Source organism: Microtus pennsylvanicus, chromosome 11 (assembly GCF_037038515.1).
Source record: "Microtus pennsylvanicus isolate mMicPen1 chromosome 11, mMicPen1.hap1, whole genome shotgun sequence".
Classification (NCBI taxonomy): Eukaryota; Metazoa; Chordata; class Mammalia; order Rodentia; family Cricetidae; genus Microtus; species Microtus pennsylvanicus.
This window is the reverse complement of record NC_134589.1, coordinates 15,110,288-15,136,347: the sequence shown is the minus strand read 5'-3', so window position 1 is coordinate 15,136,347 and position 26,060 is coordinate 15,110,288. Positions and strand designations below refer to the sequence as shown.

The 26,060-nt window shown below is 44.6% G+C and overlaps 2 protein-coding genes across 5 annotated transcripts; both read right to left on the bottom strand.

The window, feature by feature from the left end:
- Positions 1-4,052: 4,052 nt before the first annotated feature.
- Polg2 (DNA polymerase gamma 2, accessory subunit) lies at positions 4,053-17,315 on the bottom strand. Of its 2 annotated transcripts, none has more exons than XM_075990331.1 (8): positions 16,074-17,315; positions 13,606-13,732; positions 13,376-13,481; positions 11,503-11,676; positions 9,680-9,820; positions 9,483-9,563; positions 8,830-8,930; positions 4,053-4,321 (listed from the first exon to the last, which is right to left on the bottom strand). In XM_075990331.1, the coding sequence occupies exons 1-8, from the start codon at positions 16,537-16,539 to the stop codon at positions 4,156-4,158; spliced, it is 1,362 nt and encodes a 453-aa protein (XP_075846446.1). In that variant the 5' UTR covers positions 16,540-17,315; the 3' UTR covers positions 4,053-4,155. The 2 variants fall into 2 exon arrangements, with proteins under 2 accessions (XP_075846446.1, XP_075846447.1); XM_075990332.1 differs by having other exon boundaries at positions 9,680-9,724.
- Positions 17,316-18,535: 1,220 nt separating this feature from the next.
- Ddx5 (DEAD-box helicase 5) lies at positions 18,536-26,059 on the bottom strand. 3 transcript variants are annotated; one of them, XM_075990329.1, is made up of 14 exons: positions 25,923-26,059; positions 25,230-25,416; positions 23,888-24,053; positions 23,424-23,520; positions 23,206-23,339; positions 23,033-23,098; positions 22,407-22,548; positions 22,159-22,319; positions 21,904-22,076; positions 21,353-21,463; positions 21,046-21,107; positions 20,902-20,961; positions 19,409-19,633; positions 18,536-19,246 (listed from the first exon to the last, which is right to left on the bottom strand). In XM_075990329.1, exons 2-14 carry the CDS (start codon positions 25,271-25,273, stop codon positions 18,840-18,842), a joined length of 1,848 nt encoding a protein of 615 aa, XP_075846444.1. In that variant the 5' UTR covers positions 25,274-25,416; positions 25,923-26,059; the 3' UTR covers positions 18,536-18,839. The 3 variants fall into 3 exon arrangements, with proteins under 3 accessions (XP_075846444.1, XP_075846445.1, XP_075846442.1); XM_075990330.1 differs by lacking the exon at positions 25,923-26,059 and adding an exon at positions 25,643-25,832; XM_075990327.1 differs by lacking the exon at positions 25,923-26,059 and adding an exon at positions 25,689-25,823.
- Between the last annotated feature and the right edge of the window lies 1 nt (position 26,060).

Sequence of the window (26,060 nt, the reverse complement as noted above, 5' to 3'; positions counted from 1 at the left end):
TCCAGGACCCACAAGTTGCCCTCTGACCTTGACACTGGTACCAGGGAGTGTGTATATGTATATCCACACACACACACACACACACACACACACACACACACACACACACACACACACACACACACGTAAATGTAATTTTAGAAGAAATCCAAACACAGGAGACAGTACTCAGGCTTTCCGGGGGATTCAGTCTTCTTTAAAGGGGAAAAGGCTGTAATTAGGCTCAAGTTCGCGCAGCTGGTGACTAGCAAGCTCCAGGGCTGACTTTACAGCAAGCTGTCCAAACAGACAGTGTCAGCTGGCGCAGGGACAATGAAAATGCTGGCCCAAGGTATAAATAAACTCAAATATAATTTACATCTCCCCGAGTTCTGATTTCCCCCTGAACAGGAGTTCCCCTCCTCCCCCCATAGCGTTCCCCATAAACAGCACCTCGGGTGGGGGCTACAGAGGGGCAACCTCACGTCAGACTCGAACCAACAGGATGTGTTTTAATGGAGGGGAATCTACCACTCTCGAGCATGTGGGATCCTCCCCGAGACGGGGGATTCAAACTGGAGCCAGGATTGTTTAAAGTGACCGGCAAGTTGGAAGCTGGCCGTGATGGTGCACACCTGTAATCCCTCAGAACCCTCACAAGTCAGGGGGCTCAGCATCAGCTCCCAAGCCCCCACAGAACCGCTCGCCAAGCTCTAAGCTCTGGGTGGTTTTTCCAGCCCAAAGTTCCACAACCTTCCCAGAAATGACCTGGTCAGGTCTTTCACAGCAGTACGTGGATCCAAAGGACTTGGGGTATGTTTAAGGACTTACAGGTTACATCCATCATCGTGGGGGGAGGCCAGGGCTGGAGCTCAAGGCAGGAACTGAAGCCAAGGACCCGGAAGAATGGTGCTAATGGCAAGTTTGCTCAGACTGCTTTTCCACGCAACCCAGGACCACCTGCCCAGGGGTGGCACCTCCCACAGCGTGATGGGCCCTCCCACATTAATCGTTAATCAAGAAAATACCCTTTAAGTTGGGCGGTGGCCTGTGTGGCACTCAGGAGGCAGACACAGGCAGATTTCTACGAGTTTAAGGCCAATCTGGCCTACAGAGAGAGTCCAGGACAGCCAAGGCTATACAGAGAAACCCTGTCTTGAAAAAACAACAGACAGAAAAAAAAATACCCTTCAGACTTATCCACATGCTGTAGGATAATGGTCTGTACCCCGTAAATTGTATTTTAATAAGACGCTGATAGGTCAGTAGCCAGGCAGGAAGTATAGGCGGGGCAACCAGGCAGGAAGTATAGGCAGGGTGATGAGAACAGAATTCTGGGAAGAAGATTCAGTTTTCTGTGATAAACAGTGAGTTCCAGGACAGGCTCCATAGCTACTGAAAAACCCTGTCTCAAAAAACCGAAACCAACTAAACAAAAAACAAAGTTTACTCCAATTTCAGAAACAAAACAGTAATTTACTTAAAAAAATGATGGGCATCGAAGAACCTCCATATGGGGCTTGCTTTCAATATGGCAAAGCTAGCCACTGGGCAAGAAACTGCCCTCGACTGCTGACTGTACGCTGTCCAAGGTGGACAAGCAGGACACAAAGGAGATGACTGCTGAACTTTGCCAAGACAAGTCAGGCATGTCCTTCAAAATTCCTGCTTCACAGGAAAGTCTGTCAGACATTCGAGTTGTCAGACAAAGATGAAAGCCCTAACAGTACAGAGGAACCTTGGGTGACTGTCCAGGCAGCCAGCGGTCCCTGTCATTTCTGTAGTTTTGGAGGTTGCTTGCTTTGTACTTCCTGTTTACTCAGTTAAAATTATATTCTTTTCAGGTCTCTGATGGGAATTGAAGACTAGATAAAGTTTTTCTTGTTACCTAATTCAGAAAAGAAACTTACAAAAAATGTAAAGTGTATAAGGTTAAGAGACATAAAAACTTAAGTTGTTTATCTAAGAAAATGTTTTAAGACCTAAAAAGATATTTTTAGGTTTGTAATACAAGTTATGATAGAAAGTGGTTTAGGTATAAAACGTTGGATTCACCAAGATAGGATGGATGATAGAGTATTTTCTCCAAATTTTCCAAATAAAAATGGACTGTACATTGTGAATGTACTTCTTGCCTGGTAACTGTTCTTGCTGTATGGTTTTACTGTGTTAGAGTTGAAACCTTTTTATTTGGACAATACCTGACAATTGTTCTTTTTGTATATACTTTTACTATGTTAAGAGTTAAAAACTTTTTTATTTAAACAAAAGCGGGAAATGTTGCAGGATATTTGATCAGACTGTAAAATAGTCTCAGACTGTGAAACTCTGAGACTATTAAAAAAATTAACCTTGGACCAGGGGGCAGAGGCAGCAACTAGTTGACAAGAATTAGCCACAGAGAGTACGGAGGGCCTGTTAAGATGGATAGACACAAACGGAGAAAGGAGTAGGGAGGGACTGAAGAGATTTGTGGTCCTTTTTGGTTTGGGACAGTGTGGAGAGACATTTTCTTGCTGGGTCTTCAGCCAAAAAGGAAGGTCACCTGGTTGCTTCTCGGTTTCTTTGATCTAGCAGGTTTTCACCCCAATATCAAACTCCTGAGTATTTATTGGTAAAGAGAACGTAGATAAAAACAACAGCACCCACTAAAAGCCAGGCTCTCTGTCATACAGCTGTAATCTTAGCACCAGGAAAGTAGATACAGGAGGATCCTTCGGATTTCCTGGGACACGCATATGCACGTGTACCTGCATTTGTGTACACACACACACACACACACACACACAGCTGGGTATGGTGGCTCACACCAATCATTTTGGGAGGCTCAAACAGGAGGATGTCAGGTCCTAGATTCAATTCTCAGTATTTCTTTTTTAAAAGATTTATTTATTAATTATGTATACAGCATCTGCCTGCATGTATCCCTGAAGGCCAGAAGAGGGTACCGGATCTCATTAGAGATGGTTGTGAGCCGCCATGTGGTTGCTGGGAATTGAACTCAGGACCTCTGGGAGAACACAGTGCTCTGAACCTCTGAGCCATCTCTCAGCCTCTCAATTCTCAGTATTAGGAACAAGAAGGATATTGCAAAAACAGTGGTGCATTTCCATCTAACAGATACCTATAGTTGGGAGTTGGGGACGTAGCTAGGCTGGTAGAGTATCTGTTTAGCATGTACAAAGCCTTGGGTTCAATCCCCAGCACTACCTAAACTGGGTGTGGTAGTGTACACCTGTAATCCCCAGCACTACGGAGGTGAGATTACAGGAGGATCAGGAGTTTAAGGTCTTCATGGACTACATTCAAGATGCAGACCAGCCTGGAGTACTTGAGATCCTATTCCCCCAAGCCAGAATGAACCCTGCAAGTAAAATAGAAAAGGAAGACAGGACACACCCAAGTCCCCAACTACTTACTGTTACACTAGCTTTGGACTTTCCAACCTCTTGATTTCCTTTTATTTTGTTTCTTAATAAATTGATTTTGGGCCAGGCGGTGGTGGCACATGCCTTTAATACCAGTACTTGGGAGGCAGAGGCAGAGGCAGACGGAGCTCTGTGTTTGAGGACAACCTGGTCTACGGAGTGAGTTCTAGGACAGGCTCCAAAGCTACAAAGAAACTGTGTCAAATAAAAAACAAAACAACAACAACAAAAAAAACCCCAAAAAACCCCAAACCCCCAAAACAGGGTTCACTTGCCATGGTTCACATTTGGAGGATTTGGTTCTCGCCTTCCACCATATACACAGGGTATCAAATTCTTCCGGCGTGATAGCAAGTGCCTCTCCCTCCTGAGCCACCTCAACAACCTTCTCATTCGTTTGTTTGTTTGTTTTGGAGATGAAGTCTCACTCTGAGCCTAGACTGGCCTAGGACGCTCAACAAGCCTGTCCAGACCCCCAAGTGTTGGGATTACAGGAATCAGCATGTCCAGCCTCAGGATTTTTTCTTTTCTTTTTAATTATTGAGACAAGGTCTCACCATGTGGCCCAACCTGATCTTGCTTATTTGGCAGATCAGGATTTATGTTTTCGTAATAGGCCATATCAAAAGGATAATAAAAACCAAATTAAAGAAAAGAGACAAAAATGTCCACTTTATAAATGCAAAACGGTCAAAACCATATCAATATAAGCTAACAAAAAGAGTATTTATTACAGAACTATGCAGACCTACACTTTGGTGGCCGACGCTAGGTACTTGATGAGAAAGTCCTTCAGTTTGGATATGTGCATCATTTCCTTCATCGTGGTGTCTCGACTTCTCAGCTGGACTAACCCACGTTCCAAAGTAGTCTCGGTGACCAGAACCATGAAGAGGATGCTCATTTCATCGTACCTGAAAGCGGTCAACAAAACACATGAGCACCATGCGGACATCAGGTCCTCACCATCTGAAACCCCAGAGTCCAAGCCACTTTCACTCCAGTCAGGCCTTGACAGCGGGACCAAAGTACACCCCCTTTTCTGAAGTCCACTCAAAGTGAAGTTTTGAATTTACCGTATTGGCTCACAGTCAGAAAAACTAAACCTAAGAAATGAACTCTGGCACCTGGGGAGCGCTACGAATGAACTCCACAGTGAGCTCAGCCTTCTGAATTTGGCTTTAATGACAAAAATATATGCAGGCTAACGTCTCTTAAATAAACTATATAAAAACAAAGACTTGGTATAAACAGATTATTTGGTATTACAACAAACCCACACTTCATTTATGACTTAACATGCTAACCTATTGTTTTTAATTCATCAATCATTCAATAAATCCACACTGGCCTTCCTGATTTCCAAATCAGAATAAACATTCATTTTTTTTACCTTTTTTAAACTTATTTATTTTTATTTTGTATGTATTTGTATGCATGTATTTTTATTTTGTATATTTATTATTGTATGAGTGTTTTGCTTGTATGTATATTTGTGTATTACATAAGTTCCTGATGCCTGCGGAGGACAGAAGAGGGCACTGGGTCCCCTGAAACTGAAGTTTATGGAAAGCTGTGAGCTGCCATGTGGGTGCCTGTAATCAAATCTGTGTCCTCTGGAAGATCAATCAGTGTTCTTAATCACTGAGTGTCTCTCCAGCCCCAATATCCCCCCCCAAGACAAGGTTTCTCTGTAGCTTTGGAGCCTGTCCTGGAAATCACTCTGTAGACCAGGCTGGCCTCGAACTCACAGAGATCCACCTGCCTCTGCCTCCCAAGTGCTGGGATTAAAGGTGTGTGCCACCACTGCCCGGCCAAACATTCATTTTTTTCAAAACTAGGCACAGTGTGTATGTCTGTGATCCCAGCACTCAGGAAGAGGAGGCGGGATGATCAAAGATCAAGGCAATCTTCAGTTATATTGAGTTCAAAGTCAGCCTGGACATGGACGAGGTGTGTGTAGGGGGTAGGAGGTCATGTTTATCTCTTCAAAGGATGTTTACCTGTCTTCTTCCCGGAATGCTGGGAGAGGCTATAGCTTACAACCTTGCTGTCTGCAGGGCCAAGCTTCACCTGAATCCCCCAGAATATTGTTCATTACAGACTTATTACAGACTGCTTCTCTGTCCATCAAACCATCCTTTGGAGAGATGTCACTTGTGCAGACAACAGCCTATATAACTTCTATGTTATCTTAGGGCAAGGCCAATCCGGACTCCTACAGGCGCCACGTTCACCTCAGCCATTTTTCCCTATACCCTTATCTGAGCACTGTTTCTAAGCCAACAGAACCCTTTATGGGAGAAGTCAGAAGTACTTTGTAAAGAGCTTCAACGTTACTATGTCTTCAGCTTTGTTGTACACTGGGGACCGAGTTAACTGTCATCAGGAAACTTTTTCCCCCCAAATTGAGCAGTGCTTAAACATGGCTTCATTAAACCACCTGGTGTCAGAGTCTAGAGGGATGATCTGGCAATGGCTAACTGAGCTGGGCTGAACTGAGTTCATTCTTGTTTCTCTGAGGATCAAGGACTATTCTGATGCAGGCTGTAGAACCTGCAGGGACCTGACCCTTCTGTAGATGTAGTCTCAAAAAAAAAACAAAACCAAAAACAACAACAAAAAAACCCTGTAACTCCAGTTTCAGAGGATCTGAGGCTCTCTTCTGTCCTCTGTGAGCATTGCACACACACGGTACACAGACATGCACATAGGCAAAACACCCATACGTTAAAAAAAAGGGGGGCAGTGGTGGTGCACACCTTTAATCCCAGCACTCGGGAGGCAAAGGCAGGTGAATTTCTGTGAGTTTGAAGCCAACCTGGTCTACAGGAGCTAGTTCCAGGACAGCTAGGACTGTTACACAGAGAAACCCTGTCTGGGGGTGGGGGAAGAAGCTTCAGAACTCCATATATGGGCACACCCATACTAGTAGACACCCCACACCCACACGATAAATAAATATAGGGAAATTTTTTAAGTGATACCCCCACATGAACAAGACTTCAGAGCATATGGAAACTAGGGAGGTCAAGTTCCTCTCCTTCATTTTCTGTCTGAATAAACACCACTTATTTCATTTCCACTTTGTCCCTGCTGGAGTCTAAAAAACCCAGGTCTTGTGCTTGGCCCCGGAGCTACACACATGACCTTCTGCCACCACACCTGGGCGGGTGCTGCTACGCGCTGAGAACCGTTTTCCTGCAGACAGTACCTGAAAAGTATACTTTATTTATGTACTGCTTTTTGGAAACAGGATCTCATTATGGAGCCCAAGTTGGCCTCAACCTTGTGATCCTCCTGCCTCAGCCTACAGATCACTGAGATTGCAGGTATGAGCTACCATGCCTACAAAGTAAAAGAACAAAACACAAAATCTCCTAATTATATTTATATATAAATTCAACACAAAAAGCTAGAAACAAATAAAAGTAAGCATAAAAGAATAAATTATTTTACAAAAGCAGAAATTAATAAAATAGCAAATTAATAATACTAGAGAGATTACAATTGTAAGATTGTTTTAATAACTCAACAAAAATATTAGTGATCTTTTTTTTTTTTTTTTTTTTTTTTTTTGCTTTTTCGAGACAGGGTTTCTCTGTGGCTTTGGAGCCTGTCCTGGAACTAGCTCTATAGACCAGGCTGGTCTCGAACTCACAGAGATCCACCTGCCTCTGCCTCCCGAGTGCTGGGATTAAAGGCGTGCGCCACCATCGCCCGGCTAATATTAGTGATCTTAATCTGGGTAATGGCTAGTAAGTCAGAGCAGTGTGAAGTTGAGACTTACATAGGAGTCAGGCACAGTGGCTCACACCTATAATCTAGCGCTCAAGATGCTGAGGCGAGAGGATTTCTGTGAGTTAGTGTAAGGCTTTGTACTAAGAGATCTTGGGGGAACAGGGGAGGCCACATGAGCTGATAGAGACCGCAACTGAGGAGTCAGGCACACACCCGATTGGGGGAGCAATAAAGATGCCTCATACTGAGCATGTGTATTTTGACTGTAGCCAGTCACAGGTCACATGGAAATTTCCACTGGCTGCAGAAATACTAGCATTTGAAGTCAGACGTTGGCTTCTCAGTGAGAGATGATGAACTAGAAGCTGCTCTGGGTAAGCAAAGATGCCAATCACCGAAGAGACTGGGTCTCTGTCCTCCACCTAAGTCTCAGACATAACCCAAAGCCAGCCAGGAAAGGCGGTCCAGTTATGTTCCTTCAGTTCTGATTTTATACACCCAATTTCCTCCCTGAAAACTGATAACCTGAGGTCTATCTTCAAATACTTGCCAAATACTGCTCCTTGCTATGGCAATTACTAGATCAAGGCACAAAGGTCTGTGAAAAGAAAGGTCAGGAATCTCTTTGTTTGTTTGTTTGTTTGTTTGCTTTTTCAAGACAAGGTTTCACTGTGTTAACAGTCCTGGCTGTCCTGGAACTCACTCTGTAGACCAGGCTGGCCTTGAACTCATAGAGATTCCTCTGCCTCTGCCTCCTAAGTGCTGGGATTAAAGAAGAAAGGCTCCAGGTGGAGTGTCTTTGGTGCTGAACATTCTTTCGGTAATAGATCGGAGTTGCCAGGAGCAATTGTGTCTCACTATCACGAAACTGAGTTAGATTAAAGGCCATTTTCTACAGCTCTTTGAAGATTATCTATCTATACTGAATATAATCTCTATGTATCTAAAGAATCTGATTAGTCTAATTATAAATGAAAAACATAGATGACTATTGATCTATATAATTCTCAATACCTATCTAACTTAAAGACTAAGTCAATAACTGTGCAATAAATGAGGACAATATGACCTCCAGATAAAAACAATGTACAGCCGGGTGGTGGTGGCACATGCCTTTAATCCCAGCACTCGGGAGGTAGAGGCAGGCGGGTCTCTGGGAGTTCGAGGCCAGCCTGGTCTACAAGAGCTAGTTCCAGGACAGGCACCAAAGCTACAGAAAAACCCTGACTCGAAAAAAAAACAAAAAACAAAAAACCAAAACAATGTACAAATATACAATGCAATATGCTAAATATATATCAATACATAAACAATATACAAGTATCTTAATCAGAAGTAGAAATGTACACTGCAATACGGTAAATACATACAATATATATCAACACATAAAAATGTTTTAAACAGAGGTAGAAGCATGCATGCATACAATAGTCAATATAATTTAACTTTGTATCAATATACAAGAATCAATACCAATATATTTGTCTAAAAACAGTAATTCACAATTACAAATCTATTATCCCATCATCCAATTATCCCTCTTTTTTTTTTTTTTCCAAAAAGATCCCTGAGCTTAGGGATCTGGCTGCAACCTCATTTTAAAGGTTGTATCTAGAAGAGAATTGATTCTATTAGCATAATGAAATATAAATTAAATAATGACAAGGAAGATCATCCTTACTTTGCATAGAGTTGCTCTAATGAAGACTGCACAGTCTCCAAATAACCAGGCCACACAGAAATCCCATTTTCTAGTAATTCATTAAGTAGCCCTTGACAAACCTGGAAGAAAAACATAGATTTCAAATATGAAAGGAAAGTCTGTGAAACTATAAACCACTTTCTTCAGTCTCTAAAACCATGTAAACTGTTCAGCTTTCCAATGTTAGAGTTTATGCCTGAATGCCTGACTGAACTGCATACTTCCTAAAAATGAAGAAATGAAGCAATGCCAACTGAATACTGACTGCAAATCTTCCAAGAAACAGTTTCATACCAATCAAGAATTATCACCATCATCATTCAAAACACAAAAGAAGAAACAAACAAACAAAAACCCACGGTTGCAGAAAAGCATGACAACTGTAAAGGCTTGTGACAGGGTACAGCTCTTACTTCCACACAGGATGAGAAGGAAGGGACAGTCTGAGAAACCCCAGCACTGCATTCATGAAGCCAATCCAAACAACTGGCAGCAGGACGGCTCAGTGGGGAAAGGCAGTTACTGCCTGGACCCACAAAGTGGAAGGACAGAACCACCTCCTAAGTAGTCCTGACTTCCATACCACAGGCGAACACACAATAAGTCGTAGCAATTAAATTTATTTAACCCACCTGTCTTAGTTCTGCCGTCGGGCCTTTCCCCGCATCCAAAGCCACCTTAATAGGGGCTAAACAAGGGTGAAGTTTAAGCACCTGAGGCAATTAAGGGAATAAGGAAAAGCACAGTTAATATATAGAAGGGGGGGGAACCAACAACAAAGATCCCCACATAATTTTAGTTTTCCGAATCCATGAAATAGCAAAAGCACCTTTCTCTGAAGGCTCTTCTTCCTTGCAAAGGAGTTCTCTGTGAGCTGGAAGGAATCGTAGATGTAGGCCAGCGTGCCTAGGTCTAGGTCCCCATTTACAGAAAGAACACAAGGAACTACGTTTTTCCGCCCATCTCGACCCTTCATAGAAGAGAATAAAAAAAAAGGACCATTTAGCAGAACTTTTTTCTTGAGTGTGTGTGTTTCAAAACAGGACCTCACTGTATAGCTCTGGCTATCCTGGAACTCACTACATATAGACCAGGATAGAGCCTAAAACTCAGAGATCTGCTCGCCTCCGCCTCCCGAGTGCCAGGATTAAAGGTGTGTGTACCACTATGCCCAGCTAGCAGAACTTCCATTAAAGTTATATATTTTAGACTTACACAATCAGGAAAGAAAAAATCACAAATTCATCTTATAAAGGCCCTAGCCCATGCAGGACCGCGCTGAGCACTGGGTTGAGGATGATGACACCGTCTTCTGCTTCAAGTTCATCACCTGTCAACGTCAGACCTAGCAGCTCCGCTCCTTGAGAGGATGAGCTGACTCACCTGAGGGGGGCGAGGCCTCAGAACTTTTTCAGTGCTCCCTGGGAGAGGCCTGCTATTTAATAGTCCCTTTACCATTCTTGTGTTTGATAATGGGGTGGTGGGGGCTCAGGTGCCAAAACATGCATTTGAGGTAAGAAGACCACCTGTGGTTACTTTCACAAGTGGGTCCCGAACTCAGTTGTCAAGCTCAGCAGCAAGTGTTTTACCAGCTCAACCATCTCTAAAACCCTGGTTTGTTTTTTGAGCCAGGAACTCACTATGTAGCTTTGGCTGCCCTCAACCTCATATATTCTGGGATTAAAGGCAGGCATTATACACCCAGTTCCTGGACTTACATTCACCAAGTCTTGGGTTCATCCCAAGATATAAATGAACGTACACTGGACAGGGCTGGAGAGGTGGCTCAGGGGTTAAGAGAACTTGTTCTTGTAGAGGATCAGGGTTTGATTCCCAGTACCGATATGATGGGCTACAACTGTAACTCCAGGTCTCAGGGATCTGGTGGCCTCCTCTGGTCTGTGGCACTGCATACACACAGGCAAAACACCCACACAGAAAGTAAAATAAAAGCCAGGTGATGGTGGCGCACACCTTTAATCCCAGCACTCAGGAGGCAGAGGTAGGTGGATGGATCTCTGTGAGTTCAAGGCCAGCCTGGTCTACAAGAGCTAGTTCCAGGAAAGGTTCCAAAGCTAATACCTAGAGAGGCCCCCCCCCCCCAACCCACCGCAGGAACACAAGAACAGGAAAGACAGAAGGAACTGTTCATCTGGAGAACAGAGACAGGACAACCCATGGAACCCATGCTCTGGGTTGGATCCTGACCCTGTAAAGCACATTGCTGAGATATTCAATTAAATCTCACGGGCTTTGTGGAATGGCTAATAGTGGTGGGTTACTGTTAGTTTCCTGACTTTGACAGCTACAGTTATGGTTATGTAGTAGGACGCAGTCAAAAAAATGTACACAACAGTCGAGTGGGAGCCGGGGGTGGTGGTGGCGCACACCTTTAATCCCAGCACTCGGGAGGCAGAGGCAAGTGGATCTCTGTGAGTTCGAGGCCGGCCTGGTCTGCAGAGTGAGTTCTAGGGCAGGCTCCAAAGCTACACACACAAAAAAAACCTGTCAAAAAACAAACAAAAAACACAAAACCCAAAAACAAAACAAAACAAAAAGGTACACAGAGTTATTGGGGGTTGGTCACAGGACACCATACAATTATCCTTCAGGAGTTCAGACAACAGAGAATCTGGTCCAGAGGACACACACCTGTAACCGAGATGTACTCCCGGGATACATGTGTAGCAGTTCTTGATTTCCTAGGTTCCACAGAGTCTCTACTGGCTCCTTTCCCCAGGGAAAGCTGTAGTAAAGTTTGCTGCCCTTCCGTCCGGCTTCGTCCTCACAGTCGGTGCTGCTGAAGTCAGACGGACTCATAGCGAACTACAAAACAAAGCATCTCACTGATTTACTGAGATGTCGATTTACTTGTGTTTTCTGAGAAGGGATCTCTATAGACACGACTGGCCAAAGATCCTCCTGCTTCTGAGTGGCGGGATCAGTTTCCTTCAGTTTCATACTTATCTCTGAGAATTAAGGTTGCCTGGGACTTCTACCCGGCAACAGGTTGAAAGTAAAGCCCCAAACGTAAAGGCTTAGCCGCGGCCCGAGCTCAGCGTATCTGTGCCAAGGGCACCCTGATATCCACTGGAACAATAAGCACCATGACAGAGAGCCTCCCGTCAACTCCAGGACCTCATCAAACTGAAAAAAACCAAACAGGTGAGCTGGAGGCTCACACCTGTAATCCCAGCTAAACTAAGGTGGCCACTAGCTGTAGGTCAGACTGAGCTAAAAGTGAATTCCAGGCCAGCTCGGGTCTGAGGGAAGGCAAAAATCAGAGTCACTGAGATGTGTGGTGATATTCTGTGTTTTAACACAGCTTGCCTGAAGATCAGAGTGCAGAGATAGAGGCCAAGGAGTAGTGGCATACACCTTTAATCCCAGGACTGGGAGACAGAAGCAAGTGGGTCTCTGTGAGTTTAAAGCCACCCTGGGCTGTGCAAGATTGAATCTATCTCTAAGAGAAATAGCTCACACAAAGGTAATTCGAGCACTTGGGATCTCATGCCTTTAATCTCAGCACCAGGGAGGTGGAGCCAGGAGCTCAGTACAGTCTGTGGCAGCAGGCAGTCTGAGGACAGGATCACCCCTTTGGTCTGAGCACTGGTAGAGGTGAGAATTTAGTGGCTGCCGCTCGGCTTCTTGGGTCCTTCAGCTTTCACCCCATAGCTGACTCCGAGTTTTTATTAAGACCAATTAGAATTCGTGATACAGGGATGGTTCAGCGGGTAAGGTGTTTGCTGCTAAGCCTGAATATCTGAGTTGGATTCCCAGAATCCACATGGTGGAAAGAGAGAATGAACTCCCCCCAAAGTTGCCCTCTGATGCCACACATTTGTGATGGGCCTGCCCCCCCCCATGCAGCAATTTTTTTTTAAAAGATTTACTTTATTTATGTGGACCTTTTGTGTGCCACGTTTATAGATGCCTTCATAGGCCAGAAGAGGGAGTCAGAACCTCAGGTGTAGTTACAGGCAGTTGTAAACTGCCTAACTGGAGTGTTGAGAACCGAACTCTGGTCCTCTAGAAGTCAACTGAGCCATCCCTCCAGCTACACAGTAACTTTATTTTTGGTTTTTCAAGACAGGGTTTCTCTGTACCTTTGGAAGCCATCCTGGAACTCACTCTGTAGACCAGGCTGGCCTGGAACTCACAGAAATCTGTCTGTCTCTGCCTCCTGAGCGCTGGGATTAAAGGTGTGCCTCACCACTGCCTGGCTACTAAAACAAAGGCAAAGGCAAACACCGTACAAAAACCCCACAGCTACCTCAAGTTCTATTTATAAACCAGGTGTGGTGGTGCAGGCCCGTAAGCCTAGTACTCAGAGATTAGGTAAGCAAATCAAAGGGTGTTAGCTCTCTTTATAATCCCAGAAAGGTAAATTCAAGGTCATTCCAGGCTACAGGCGGAGCTTGCGAAACCAGCCTGGGTGACATGAGACCCTGCTTTAAAACCAAGAACAGAATGGCAAATAAATAAAAGACTTCATTATTAATTACTGAAATTGTTATTGCAGTACCTTTCTCCACCACAGAAGCCTATGGCGCAACCAGAAATCAAACCACTGGCCGGAGGTCCTTGCAGGAGTAAACCACACCAAGGAAGCTTCAGTCTTTTCACCAATTCTTTGTGTAAAAAAAAAAATCAGGAAGTTAGCTTTTATAAAAATCACATAATGTATCCCAAAGTGGGAATGACCGATTCTTGAATATTTAGGTACCAAAGCAGGTTATCTGTCACAGTTTGTACCTTTTAACACTGCCAGGTATCTGCTTAGTGTCGGACACCGGATGGAAACACACTCCAATCTGAGCAAGACCATAAGGTAGCTTTCTGTTTACCAGATCCAGGCCATCAAAATAGTGCTCCAAGGCACCTGTCAGAAAACAAACCAATCACTGTATAACTCTATCCCGCATGTGTGAACTGCCAATGAACTCTGAGCCGCAATTACCGCTTAACTTACGGGAGTGACTCTTGAACTCTTTAGTGAGAGAGGCGCCAATCTACAACACACTGAAAGACTAGGACAGTGTGCTAGGTGTGTCGATACGCGTGTGTTATCCTGGCACGCTCACACTTTGAGGCCAGCCTGGAACATAGTGATTTCAAGGCCAACTTGGGGTACAGTGACAGAATGTCCTGCTGGTCTAGTGCCAGAGGGATAGAAAACACCCCCTCACCACCCCCCACTGGGTCACACCTGGAGTTAGCACCAGCTCTAATCCATCCTTTGTGTTACAGATGCCTTTTGTTGCCCTGTGTGAATCTTGTCTGAGAGTTTCCCATGGATTCAAAGCCTATGCAAACTTGGTTAGGGGAAATCCAGAAAACCGTGGTAGCTCACGAGTCAGGCATTTGCACTTGGAAGTGTATTTTGGTAAGCTTCATTCAGGTTGTTTTGAGCATATGGAAATCTACTAGCTAAAGTGTAAACACAGAGAAAAATAAAAATGCCACGGGTGAAGGGAAAGTGCTTCAGTCTACAGAGAGGCTGGGGACCCTCAGAGTCTTCACGGCCCTGCGCACCCGTGCCGTGTTACCCGCGACAGGGTACATGATGAAATCCTGTCTCAGGAGGAGAGACAGAAGAATGAAATAAAGTTTGTCATCTTGGAAGCAAAAAGCCAGGTGCCTGCTATATACCTGTAATCCCAGCACTTGGGAGGTAGAAAGGTAGAGACAGGAGGATCAGGAGTTCAAAGTCATCCTCCGCTACCAGGGGGTTTGAGGACAGCTTCTGCTGCAGGAGAGCCTGTCTCAAATTAAAAACAAAAAACCAAAGAAACAAAACAAGAAAATCTCACCGCCAAACAACCAAAAGACACTGACTGATAGACTCTTTTACCTAGAGTTGTCAATTAACATTTTGCCATGTTTTTTCTCGTTCACTGCAAACTAAAAACATTCTCTATTATTAAAGTATAGACTTAACTAAGAAAGAATATCATCTACCCTACGGCTGGTATATTTTTTAATTTTCACCCCAAACCTCAGGTTTTACTTTTACTGGCTCATTAGACAAGGTTCACGAGCTGTGTTCTGATTCCTCAAGGCTGGAGAGATGGCTCAGTGGGTGGAAGTAGTTGCTGCCAACCTGAAGGCTTGAGTTCTGTCTCTGGGGCTTCTAAAAGCTGTCCTGACTTCCATGTCTGTGCTGTGGCATACCATATACACATACACAGGAGTTTAAAAACGTAATAAATAAGAACTCCTGTCAATTTTGCTTTTTTTTTCTGTTTTATTGAAACAATGTCTCACTTAGGTTATCATTACTAAACTGAAAAATCTCAAGAGCCTGTGTAACCTGAAGGTAGAGGCTTAAGAGACTGGAGGGAGTAAATAAGACCAATGTTTGAAGGCATGGTAAAGAAGTTTATTTAATGCAATCAACGTTAAGAATATGAAATAAAATACAAATTAATCACTTTTCTGTGTTGCTTTTCGAGATGGGAGTTCCTCTGTGTAGCCTTGGCTGTCCTGGAACTCATTCCATAGACCAGGCATGTCTTGAACTTACAGAGATCTACCTGCCTCAGCCTCCGAAGTGCTGGGATTAAAGGCGTGTGCCACAATCACATCGCTCACTTTTATTTTTTAGAATTTCTGCATCATGTTGTATTTGACTTTTAAAGAGAAAGATGCAGGGACTGGAGAGATGGTTCAGCGGTTAAGCACACTCACTGCTCTTCTAGTTTCTCCCAGCAACTACATAGTGGCTCACAACCACCTATAATAGGATCTGAAGCCTTGTCTGGCATGCATGCAGACAGAGCACCCATACCTAAAAAATACAAATCTATAGTTTCATCTCCTAGCTGGAAAGCTAAAAAGTTAACTAAAAGGAAAAAAAAAAAAACCCTGACACAAGTCTACAATTTCATGTACATAAAACGGAAGAGTAGATGTTCTTTGAAAATGTCTTGGTATCAATGAAATTTCAAATATGCAACTGAATTAAGGCCCTAATTTTGCGTGATTGAGCTCTAAGGGGATTCCTCTTCAAACGGACTGTTTTACCCATTTCCTCGGGCATGATGCCACGGACATTTGCCTGAAGGTGGGTCACAATGAATAAGTTACTGATTTTTTTTTTTTAAGAAAAATTGGTTATTTCTTCCCCTGGAAACCCAGGGCCAGTTGTCGTCTTCAGATTCATGCAAGACTGCAATTCCACCCCAAACCTTTTCAGAAGCACGAAACGCGAAGGGCCATACCGTGAAGAAGAGTCTCCCGTAGTTTCCCGGAAGTTTTTAATAAGTTCTCAAGAAATGTCACTAGCTGTTCCTTACTCAGCTCTTTGTCTTGCAAGATTTCGCGTATACATTCTGGAGAAACTAACCTGAAGGCACTGTCCCCGGGCTGCGAAGGGCCTGGTTCGTGGTGGAGGGCGTCCACCGCGAAGACCTGCTCCCTGAACACCACCATGGAGGACCACCATTGGGAGGCTAGATTCTTTCGCAACTCGACACCCAAAGGTCCAAAGCCCGGGTGGCAGTCGCTCAGGAGAGCAGCCGGGCTGAGCTGCTGCGGCGTCCCGCTGAGGAAGTGCCTTCTGCGGCAGAGGTCTACCAGCGCCTCGCGGTCCTCCGCATGCTCCGGCCCGTCTGCGGGACCCGTGCACCCGGAGAGCCAGCGCCTGCAAACGCGGCGGCAAACCCGCACCGCGCCGCCCGAGCGCATGTCTTCCCGAGCCGGAACACCAGCGCCTCAACCACAGAGGATCAGTAGACCCTAGGACGCAGGCGCGGCGGAAACGAACGAGCCGCAAGCCGCGCCCCCCGGAAGAGCGTCACAGCTCTGGTCGCAGCCTCCTTGGGCGTATCCCGGCCTCCGCCTGTTTACTAATTTGGGGACTTTCCGCGTTTGGCAGCTCCACATCTTCAGCTTTTACCACCACTCTGTAACTACTGCAGAGTTCCATCAACTCATGTTTTCCCGAGTTTCCAAGACTACCAAAATGTCCCAGCGCTGGCGTTAAAGCCTAGCGTTCAGTCCCCAAGGGAAATGCACCCACTTCCGTGTGCACATAGCCTGGCTGTTCTTTAGTCCTTTAAACCCGACCTAATGCTCGCAGCGCTGTTACCGGTGGCCTACTTCAGCTTCCTCCTGGGTGTGGCTGGAGGAACAGTAGGTCTTAAAATACTTCCCAGACCTTTAACCTCTGTAACTTCTCCCTCCCCTGGATTGCTCTGTAACAACCCCAGCTGTCCTGGAACTTGATTTGGCTTTAAATTCACAGAAATCCACCTGCCTCTACCTCTCCAAGTGTTGGGATTAAAAGCCTGTCCGTGTTTTCTTTAAAGTGACTATGGATGCCTGGGAGATCAGCAGACCTAGCAGAAAACGTGCAATACCTGACCAGGAGACAGAGAGCAGCTTATCTGTAAGCTTAACAGTTCGTGTGACCGGTTTTAAGCGCAAACAAGTTAACAGGGTTTAGTGTTACGAGGGGCAATCTGATTTGAAGGCCAGCATAGTCTGTGTCAAGTTCCAAGACAGCCAGGTTGGGGAAGTGGGGGGCTGCAAAACCCCAGGTAAGATGGCTCTACGCAAATAAATAAAAGGAGAGAATGGGGAGAAAAACCACATTTATTAGTTAAGACAACCACAGGCTGGACACAACACACATGCTAAAAAGTGGACTGTCTTTTAAAACTTCAAAGGTAATTTTTTCCAAGCCCCACAATCATTTCCATAATATTTACAAAATAAAAGGCCCACATTAAGACATTGAACATTAAAGTATGTAATAAATGCTCCAATCTACCCCTATACTTAAAAATCATGAATGTGACTAACCATGCCATTGAAAACCACTCAGGGTACTCGAGGATGAATCAATTTTCAACATATCAGCCCTGGAAAACATTCACCATTAACCCCAGCTCCCACCCCCAGCACATTCTAATTTGTTTTACATTTTATAAATAAGGAATTAACATCAAAGCCTGTTTAAAAAAAACAAAAATGAAATTCCTTTAAGACTTTTGTCCTGGGTAAAACCACTCCATTTTCTGGGAAGACAATTAGACCTTACAGCCATTGTGAAATAAAGCTGTTGGTAAACCCACTTAAATCTATGGCTATCCCCTTTATCTTTCTAGCAGTAAGTACATGTTGAATCTAACCTCACTCAACTTTTCTGTGCTTTTAGTTCTGCTGCCTATTGGTTAATTCTTAAGTTTTCTTTCTTGTGTTGGAGTACTGACTAGCCTACAAAATCTTAAGATCTCTATAATGGCCTGAAATAATGTGGAATCATTTCCTGACCGCCAGTGTGGCTTTAAGAACCCTGGCAAGTAGGTAAGGACCGGAACCACAAAATAAGCTGCACTAAGGACACAGTGCACAGCTCTTGGGCTAACAGTCTTTGAGCTTTGTGCATTTTGGCACAGAGCCAGAATAAAGTATGTCATTGCTTAAACTGTTTTGCAAAAGAACAGTCAACATGTTATCCCTGATACTGAAAGCTGACAAAGTATTCTTCCCATATAAACAGATCTTAAGGGCCTCTGATTCCCCCTCCTCCTAAGTCCTAAATCAAATAATGGCAAGTAGTCAACTTTAGTTTTTGTGTAAAAATAAACACCAAAGCAAAAGAAAATCCCCCCAAAACATACTAAGCCAAGTTTTACATGACATTATATATGTAAAATAAAGTACAATTTCCACTTAATTCAGTCTTCAAATATCTTTTATTGGAAGGCCATGCATTGCCTTCATTTATTGTATCTGAAATCACTGTACAGTTACTTTTGTGAAAACACTGCCTGCATTTTCTAGTACAAAAAAAACCTAAAAATTGTTTCAGGAATGTAGAGAAATATCCAACTTAAATAGCGAAAAAAGTGCACCATAATCACTGCTGCACTGCAGTCATTTCTGCATTTCCCATGTTTCTTAAATAACTATCTTGTTTGATAACACACAATATAAAGAGCAATTATGAAAAACAGACATTTACATATACTTCTAAAGTCTTATTGAGAATACCCTGTTGGCATCGGATAGCCAATCATAGGCGCAGCAGCTGCGGTAGCAGGATATGCGTATGCCTGTTGGTTCATACCATTGTGCATATTTGCAACATTACTTCCATATTGCTGAGTGCTATCATAACCGTTCTGGTAAGTCCCTGTTGGATTACCAGTCCTAAAACTGGTCTGTATACCAGCAGATACAAAATTACTTCCAAAGCTCCCATTGGTGTAATTTGCGGCACTGTAAACACCATTCTGAGTTTTAGCCCCAAAATCTCTCTTAAGCAGACTAGAGTAACCTCTGTCATAATTTTCCCTGTCTCTAAAGGTATTAAATCCACCCCTTTTGCCCGCAGAGTATCTGTCTCGACGATCATCCTTCATGCCTCCTCTACCCCTGGAACGACCTGTCAAGAAAGTAAGTGAAAATGGGTCAATTTTATCTATAAACAGAAGCTAGGTAGCTTTTTGAGTTCTTGGGTTTCAAAATAAGCTACTTACCCCTCCAATCCCATCTAATACAGATTTTGTAGACAATGAGGTTAATCCAACTAACTTTAACATCTTACCTGAACCTCTGTCTTCGACCAATTGAAGCAACTTGGGATTAATTGCTTGATTAGCTTCCCGAAGCACAGAGATAAGGTCGCTCACTTGCTTTATGTTATTAGGTGTAAAGAAAGTGTATGCTGTGCCTGTTTTGGTACTGCGAGCAGTTCTTCCAATTCGATGAATATAATCCTCTGAGGAGTTAGGGTAGTCATAATTGATGACAAATTTCACATCTTCCACATCTGTAAGGTGTTGCAGTGTGGCAAAATAGCAATGTACGGAGTTTTGCACACCACAACAGCCAGACCAAAAATAAAAAGTTAGACAATTGTATTCCCAAGAAGGTACGGGCTGCAAAAAATACAGTTAAAATGGTTATCCATTTCCTGTAGGAATACCATTGAGGTAGGAAAAAAAGGGTGGGGCAGGAGAAAAAAAAACAAAAAAACAAAAAAGCACATGTCAGCTGTATTAGGTTATCACCCGCCCACTGACAGCCTATGGAGGGAATGTGTGTTCTCCTTAGCACATTCCCAAATTGGTAATGTCCCCTTACAGATCATCAAGTGACATCTGAATGCTTCTGCGCAGTAGGGCCACTTAAAAGTTTCACAGCAACCTCTTCATGTGCTCATTTTTGAGGACCTTTAAACAAAAAATGTACAAGGTCCTTTGCATTAACACTCATCAGAAGTTCAAAATTCTGGCCACACTGCTTGTCTTGCCAAGACCTTACAACTGCAGCTGCAAGAAAAACATACCTGTCCCCCAAAAGTTGTTTTAATGCACTGTGTCTCGTCTAGGCAAGCGCTTCCAAGAAGCCAGGATTCACTTGAGAATGTGTCTCTCTCTGGCAGGTCTCGACATGACGACTACTGTGTAGGTGAGGGAGGAACTTTCAAGGCACTTTCTTTTCCCACTGACTATGTGTGAGAAGTTGATCCTGCTCTAGGTCTCATGTGCCAGTACTCACCAATTTGTAAAAGGCTTAGTACCTTTTAAAGCTGCTCTCTCCATTTCAAACGTGAACAAAAATTTCATTGAACATTGAAGTTTGGAAATATTTCTTCGACATTTCAGCAAACTCACTGAAACTCAAAGACCCACAGATCACAGTGAACAGTTTGAAACAATGCTGTACCATGGCAATCATGCAAAGCATGGGACAGATGAAATACCACGGCAGTGAACTGTGAGGTAACTTCCATTTTTTTCCCCCGGAGAGAACAGTTTATGGGGCAGAGGTGGTATGTTCTGCCCTTTGAAGATTACTGGCACACTTTCAGCTTTTCACCTCTCTAATCGACTGGAAGCAGCCAGCCGATCACTAGTCCTCCATCCCCCTCGAGTCCTCCGATTGTCATGCCTAGGCCTTGCCACAAAGACTGCACCTTTATGTGAAAAAAACTTAGAAAAAAATGCAGGTTAAAGAAAGCAATAAACTTTCTTTAAAAAAAACTACATGGAGATCTTCTGGGAAACCAAGCCACGAATTCGAGTTTGTACTAACCTAGCCCTCTGGAGGCCACATCGGTAGCAATCAGAATAGGAGCTTTTCCATGTTTGAATTCTACAAAGACAAACACATAAAAATGACTATTAATCCAAGCAAATGTTATCAAATTACAAATCTCATCTTATTTGAAATACATACCATTTAGAACCCAGTCACGTTCCTGTTGACTCTTGTCACCGTGGATGCCCATGGCAGGCCACCTGTATTAGCAAGTTATATTAGTGCAATCATTTAAAACCTGAAGCCAATATTTAACCCTATAGCTCTTCATCAAAGTGCTCTCTCACGGAGCACTGTATCACTGAGCTGTTACCATTATAGTGTCACCGAAATTAATTCATATAATACTTATGCTGTGGCATATGATCCCCACAAAACTCCCTGCTTCTGAACAAAGTACTTCTGCCCTTTCCTGAAGTCTGCCTTGATGCAGGAAACCACATACCCATCTCTCCTCATTTTTCTGGTAAGCTCATCACATCTTCTTTTGGTTTCAACAAAAACAATGGTTTTATTCTCCTTCTCACTCATGATCTCTTCCATTAGACGAATAAGTCTAAAGATAAAAAAAAATGTGTCAGTTTTTTAAAAGGAACAATTGACTAAAAAAATGATACGTGAAACAGTTGAATGTGTATCATGGAAGTCAAAACACCACACCCACTAAGTCAATTCTGTTCTTTGTTCTTTAGGGAAAGCTAATGACACGTGGCTTTCCTTTCCTTATAGGAAGTGCTGTTAGCAAACATCAATACCCAAAGAATAAAGAATTTCAAAAAGACTGGCATACCACTTTGTGTGCTTGTGTAGTGGCTAAGTTCAAACTCAAGCTTTTTTGCTCATGCCTGCCAGGCAGGGAAGTAGTTTATCCAATATGTATATTCCCATAAACATTTTAAAAAGAACATATACCACACTAAATTTCATTCATAAAACTTTCAAAACCAGTCTGTTGTATAAACAAGATTTCCTCAAGTTGCTAAGACTTAAACTTACTTCTCATCCTTTTCTACATCGTGACATACATCCACAATCTGAAGAATGTTATGGTTTGCACTTAGCTCTAGTGCACCAATGTTGATATGAATATAGTCTTTCAGGAAGTCTTCAGCAAGCTGTCTTACTTCTTTTGGCCAAGTTGCACTCCACATTAGGGTTTGCCTATCAGGCTAAAAAATTGGGGGAAATAAATTAGACCCCAACACTTAGTAAACTTAGAACTGATTTTTAAAAGAATGTAAAGATACATACTCTGATTTGATCCACAATTTTCCGTATTTGGGGTTCAAATCCCATATCAAGCATTCGATCAGCTTCATCAAGGACAAGGTAAGTTGTTCTTCTCAGATTGGTTTTCCCACACTCTAAAAAGTCAATCAGTCTTCCAGGTGTTGCAATACAGATTTCCACACCTTTAATTAAATAAAGGAACAAGTTTAACTATAATATGCAAAACTTTCACCCTACCAGTGACAAAGAGCCCCTTTATGGGCATATACCTCTTTCCAAATCGCGAATCTGTGGTCCCTTGGGAGCACCACCATAGATGCAAGTAGACTTCAAGCGACAAGCTCTACAGTATTCAGCAGCAACTTGCTGCACTTGCTGGGCCAGTTCTCGAGTTGGTGCCAGCACCAAGCACTAAGGAAGAAAATTAAAAAAACAAACAAAAAGTTTTAGTACAAACTAGCATACTAGGGTGTCATGTCTTTTTGAGGTAGGGTGGGATGTTGTGTCGGGAACTGAGTTTAGATGGACATAAGATTTTTTATTTTTAAATTTACAAGGGCCTTCTGTTATTGAAGTGCACTTCCAATTCGTTGATCCTCAGTTTCTGCCTGGGATTACAGTACTGAGATTATAAACAGGGATCACTATGCTCAGAATAAAGAAACACTGGTTCCAGGAAACTTCTGGGAGTTGTTTTTTTCCTACTTGTAGGTTATAGATATTGAACTCAGGCATCAGAGTTGATTGATGGCAAGCCTCGAGCTTACTGTCCTTAGGCAAAATCAAATTCCATTTTCCAGAAAGAACAAGTCAAACTAGTTCTTGCAAAATGGGGGATTATGTAGTCTACAAATCTCTAGTCTAAGAACCAGAAAAAATTATAAGCCATACTTACAATAGGCCCATCACCCCTCTCCAGGAATGGCTGGTGATTTATGTGGACAATGGCAGGCAGCAAATACTATTGGAGAGCAAGAATAGAAACAGGAGAAATTGCATTAAAATGCTTTAAAAAAGATTTACCAGATCCTCTCTCTCCCAGAATGTATCAAGTTGTCTTAAACTTACAGATAATGTTTTCCCAGATCCAGTCTGAGCTACTCCAACCATATCCAATCCACTTAGAGCAACTGGCCAGCCCTGAGCTTGAATAGCAGTGGGTTCAGTGAAATTCTGCCTCGCAATCACATCCATGACATTTGCTGTAACCAATATTATTTTAGTAAAAAAACTTTTAGGTAAAAAGAGAAAATAAATGAAAGACGAAGATGAAAATTAATTCTTACCAGGGAAGTTTGCTTCATAAAAGTTCAGAACAGGCTTTGGACAATTGTGACCCCGAACTGTAATTTCCTTGCTTCTCCTGTATGTATCTACCTCTTGCTGAAAAGCAAATGATCTCAGTGTCAAACCTTAGCCAACTGCACTGACAAGCTCCCCACAGCTAACGATTTTTTATGTACTTAAAATCTGGACACATAAAATCCATTTAGCAATAAAATTACTTTATTATACATATTTAAAAAAAAACAAGGCTCACTGTGTAACCCAAATAAGCTGACTGACTTGCCTGTCTCCCCAGTGATTGCATTAAAGGCCCATACCATTAAACCTGGCCAACACACATTTTTTACACAGAATAACTCAATAGGACATGTTTGGGAGTCATACCATAAATAACTCTCCAAACCTAGACATTTGCAAGACACCTGCCTGTTTCCATCAACTGAGTAAAATCCACATTACTCACTGCGGTACGCCTTGCCAAATCAGGGTGTTCCTGATAAAAATTCTTCTCAAATTTGGGCAGCTCATCAAGATTCCACTTCTTTTTAACTAGTTTCTCCCCAGGATTTCCAAATTTCTTTCCAGAGAGGGGTCCTGTTCTACTCCCTCCAAATCTCGGTGCACCAAATCTACGGGAGAAAAAAAGTCAAGTTGTGAAGAGTCCTATATACAGGTTTGCACCCACGTCTTATTTAATGCCTTTTGATTTCGAGCCAAAGTGCATTTCTGGAATCCCTCCCAAATGTCATTCTCTAGACAGCCACAACTGGCACAGTATTTCTTTTTACTGTAGTCCCCAAGCGCACTCTATTGAGGCCAAGCAAACAGTCTGGATTTATCAGGTCGGAAACTGCCCAAACCTTTGGAAGTTCGGATTACAAGGACAGGTAACAGCTTGAGGCTCCATATTCTCCCCCCCCCCTCCGAGTTTAGGAATTAGAGTCTAGGAGCTGGGCAAGAAGGGAGGAGCTTAACAAGATTATTTTTGCCACTGTTTTCGACCAAAGGAACGGATCTCAAATAACGGGACCGCGCTGGCGATGTGAGGTTAGTGAGGGTGTCGCGGGAAGGGTAGGAAGGGGTGCCCACGTCGGCGAGCCGCGATTTGGGGAACGCCGCGAACCACGGAAGCGCTGCACATCAAGGTAGCAAAATTATATAACGCGAGCAGGAAAAAAAAAAAGAGGAGGAGCCGGCGACAACCGGGGGAGGAGTCCCGGACCGGGCGGCGTTCCCGCTGGGGCGGCGCTTCCTTCTTTGTCTCGCATTTCTCTCTGCGCCACATTTTCTCGACGCTGCCATTTTGAGCGCCTCCGCCGGGCGGGGTAACAAAGGCGCCGCCGCCATGTCCGAGGCCGGCATTTTGTGGCCGCGGCTCAGCCGCATGGCTGAATCCGCCGACGTTGGCCACCCTCCCCGGCACGGATGGCCTCGAAAGCGATCCCTCTTACTCCCCGGTAACACCGGGAGCCCCTAAAACACCGGCCGGAAGGTTGCGCGGAACAACGCCTCGGGCCGTCTCAAAGGCGCGGCGCTGCCTTCCCTGCCCCGCTCCTCCGGACTCGCCTCAACAGCCGCGAGGTCGCCCGGGGCGCCGCGGGTCCCGGTCCTCTCAGTCCACAAAAGCGGGCTTGAGCCCGAGGACCAGAAAGCGTCGCCTCTAACGGCTTTTAAATCGGCTATCAGAAAACGCCAGGCCTCCTTACAGAAAACCCCGGGGGCGGTCGGTTGGAAACCCGAGCTCCGGCCGCGCCGCCCTCCCATCCCCCACCCGCCCGGCCTGACAGGTCCCTCGCCACACTCACCCTCGATCCCGGCCGCGGTCCCGGTCACTAGAATAACTCGACATGGCGTCAATGGTTGCGGTGTGCGGGAAAGACCCAGTGAGAGGGAATCCAGTTGCGACGAGTCGCGGAGAGGAGGCCTCGGCGACGGCGAAGCCTTTGCGGGGGCGTCACCAGCGGAGGGAACGGCGGTGACGAAGCCGGAGCTCTACACACAGAGACCGATGGAAATGAATGAGGTGCCGGCTGCGTCCCGGCGGCCGGTTTTATAGCCTGGACCGCCTCCTCGCCGCAAAGGCTGCCGGGAGCCGCTCTGTGACCTAATCGCCCCGCCCCCTAGCTGGAGGCTCCAACGCCCGCTGGCGTTCCGGAATCCGCCATGTCCTCGCCCCTCCCCCCCCGCGGCCGCTTCCTCACAGGCGCCCGTTTATTACCCCCTTCCCGACGGCGGTGACCCCACTAGGATGCCTCGCCCCGCACCTCAAGCGAGCCGCTTCCCCGGGGCCAGCCGGTCACTAAAAAAATGGCCAACGCCGGCCAGCTCGCAGGCTCCGCTTGAAGATGTTTACGTCGCCACAGACTCCCCCACGCCCATGACCAGGGAGGACGGCGAGGTGGAGCCTGCTGCTGTCACGTGGTGGCACCCCAGGGCTAGGCGGACCGCACTACTTCTCCGCTTGGCGGCGGCGGAGGGATACCTCGCCGCAGACTCACCGGAAGCGCGGCCCCGACGCCCTGGGGAGATCGACCGGGCTGCTGGGTGACCTGGCTGCCTGGCCCGCCGATCTGAGAACCCTCAAGCGGGATCTTGCCCGCGGGGAAAGGTAGCTAGAGCTCGCAAACTGCCGCCGA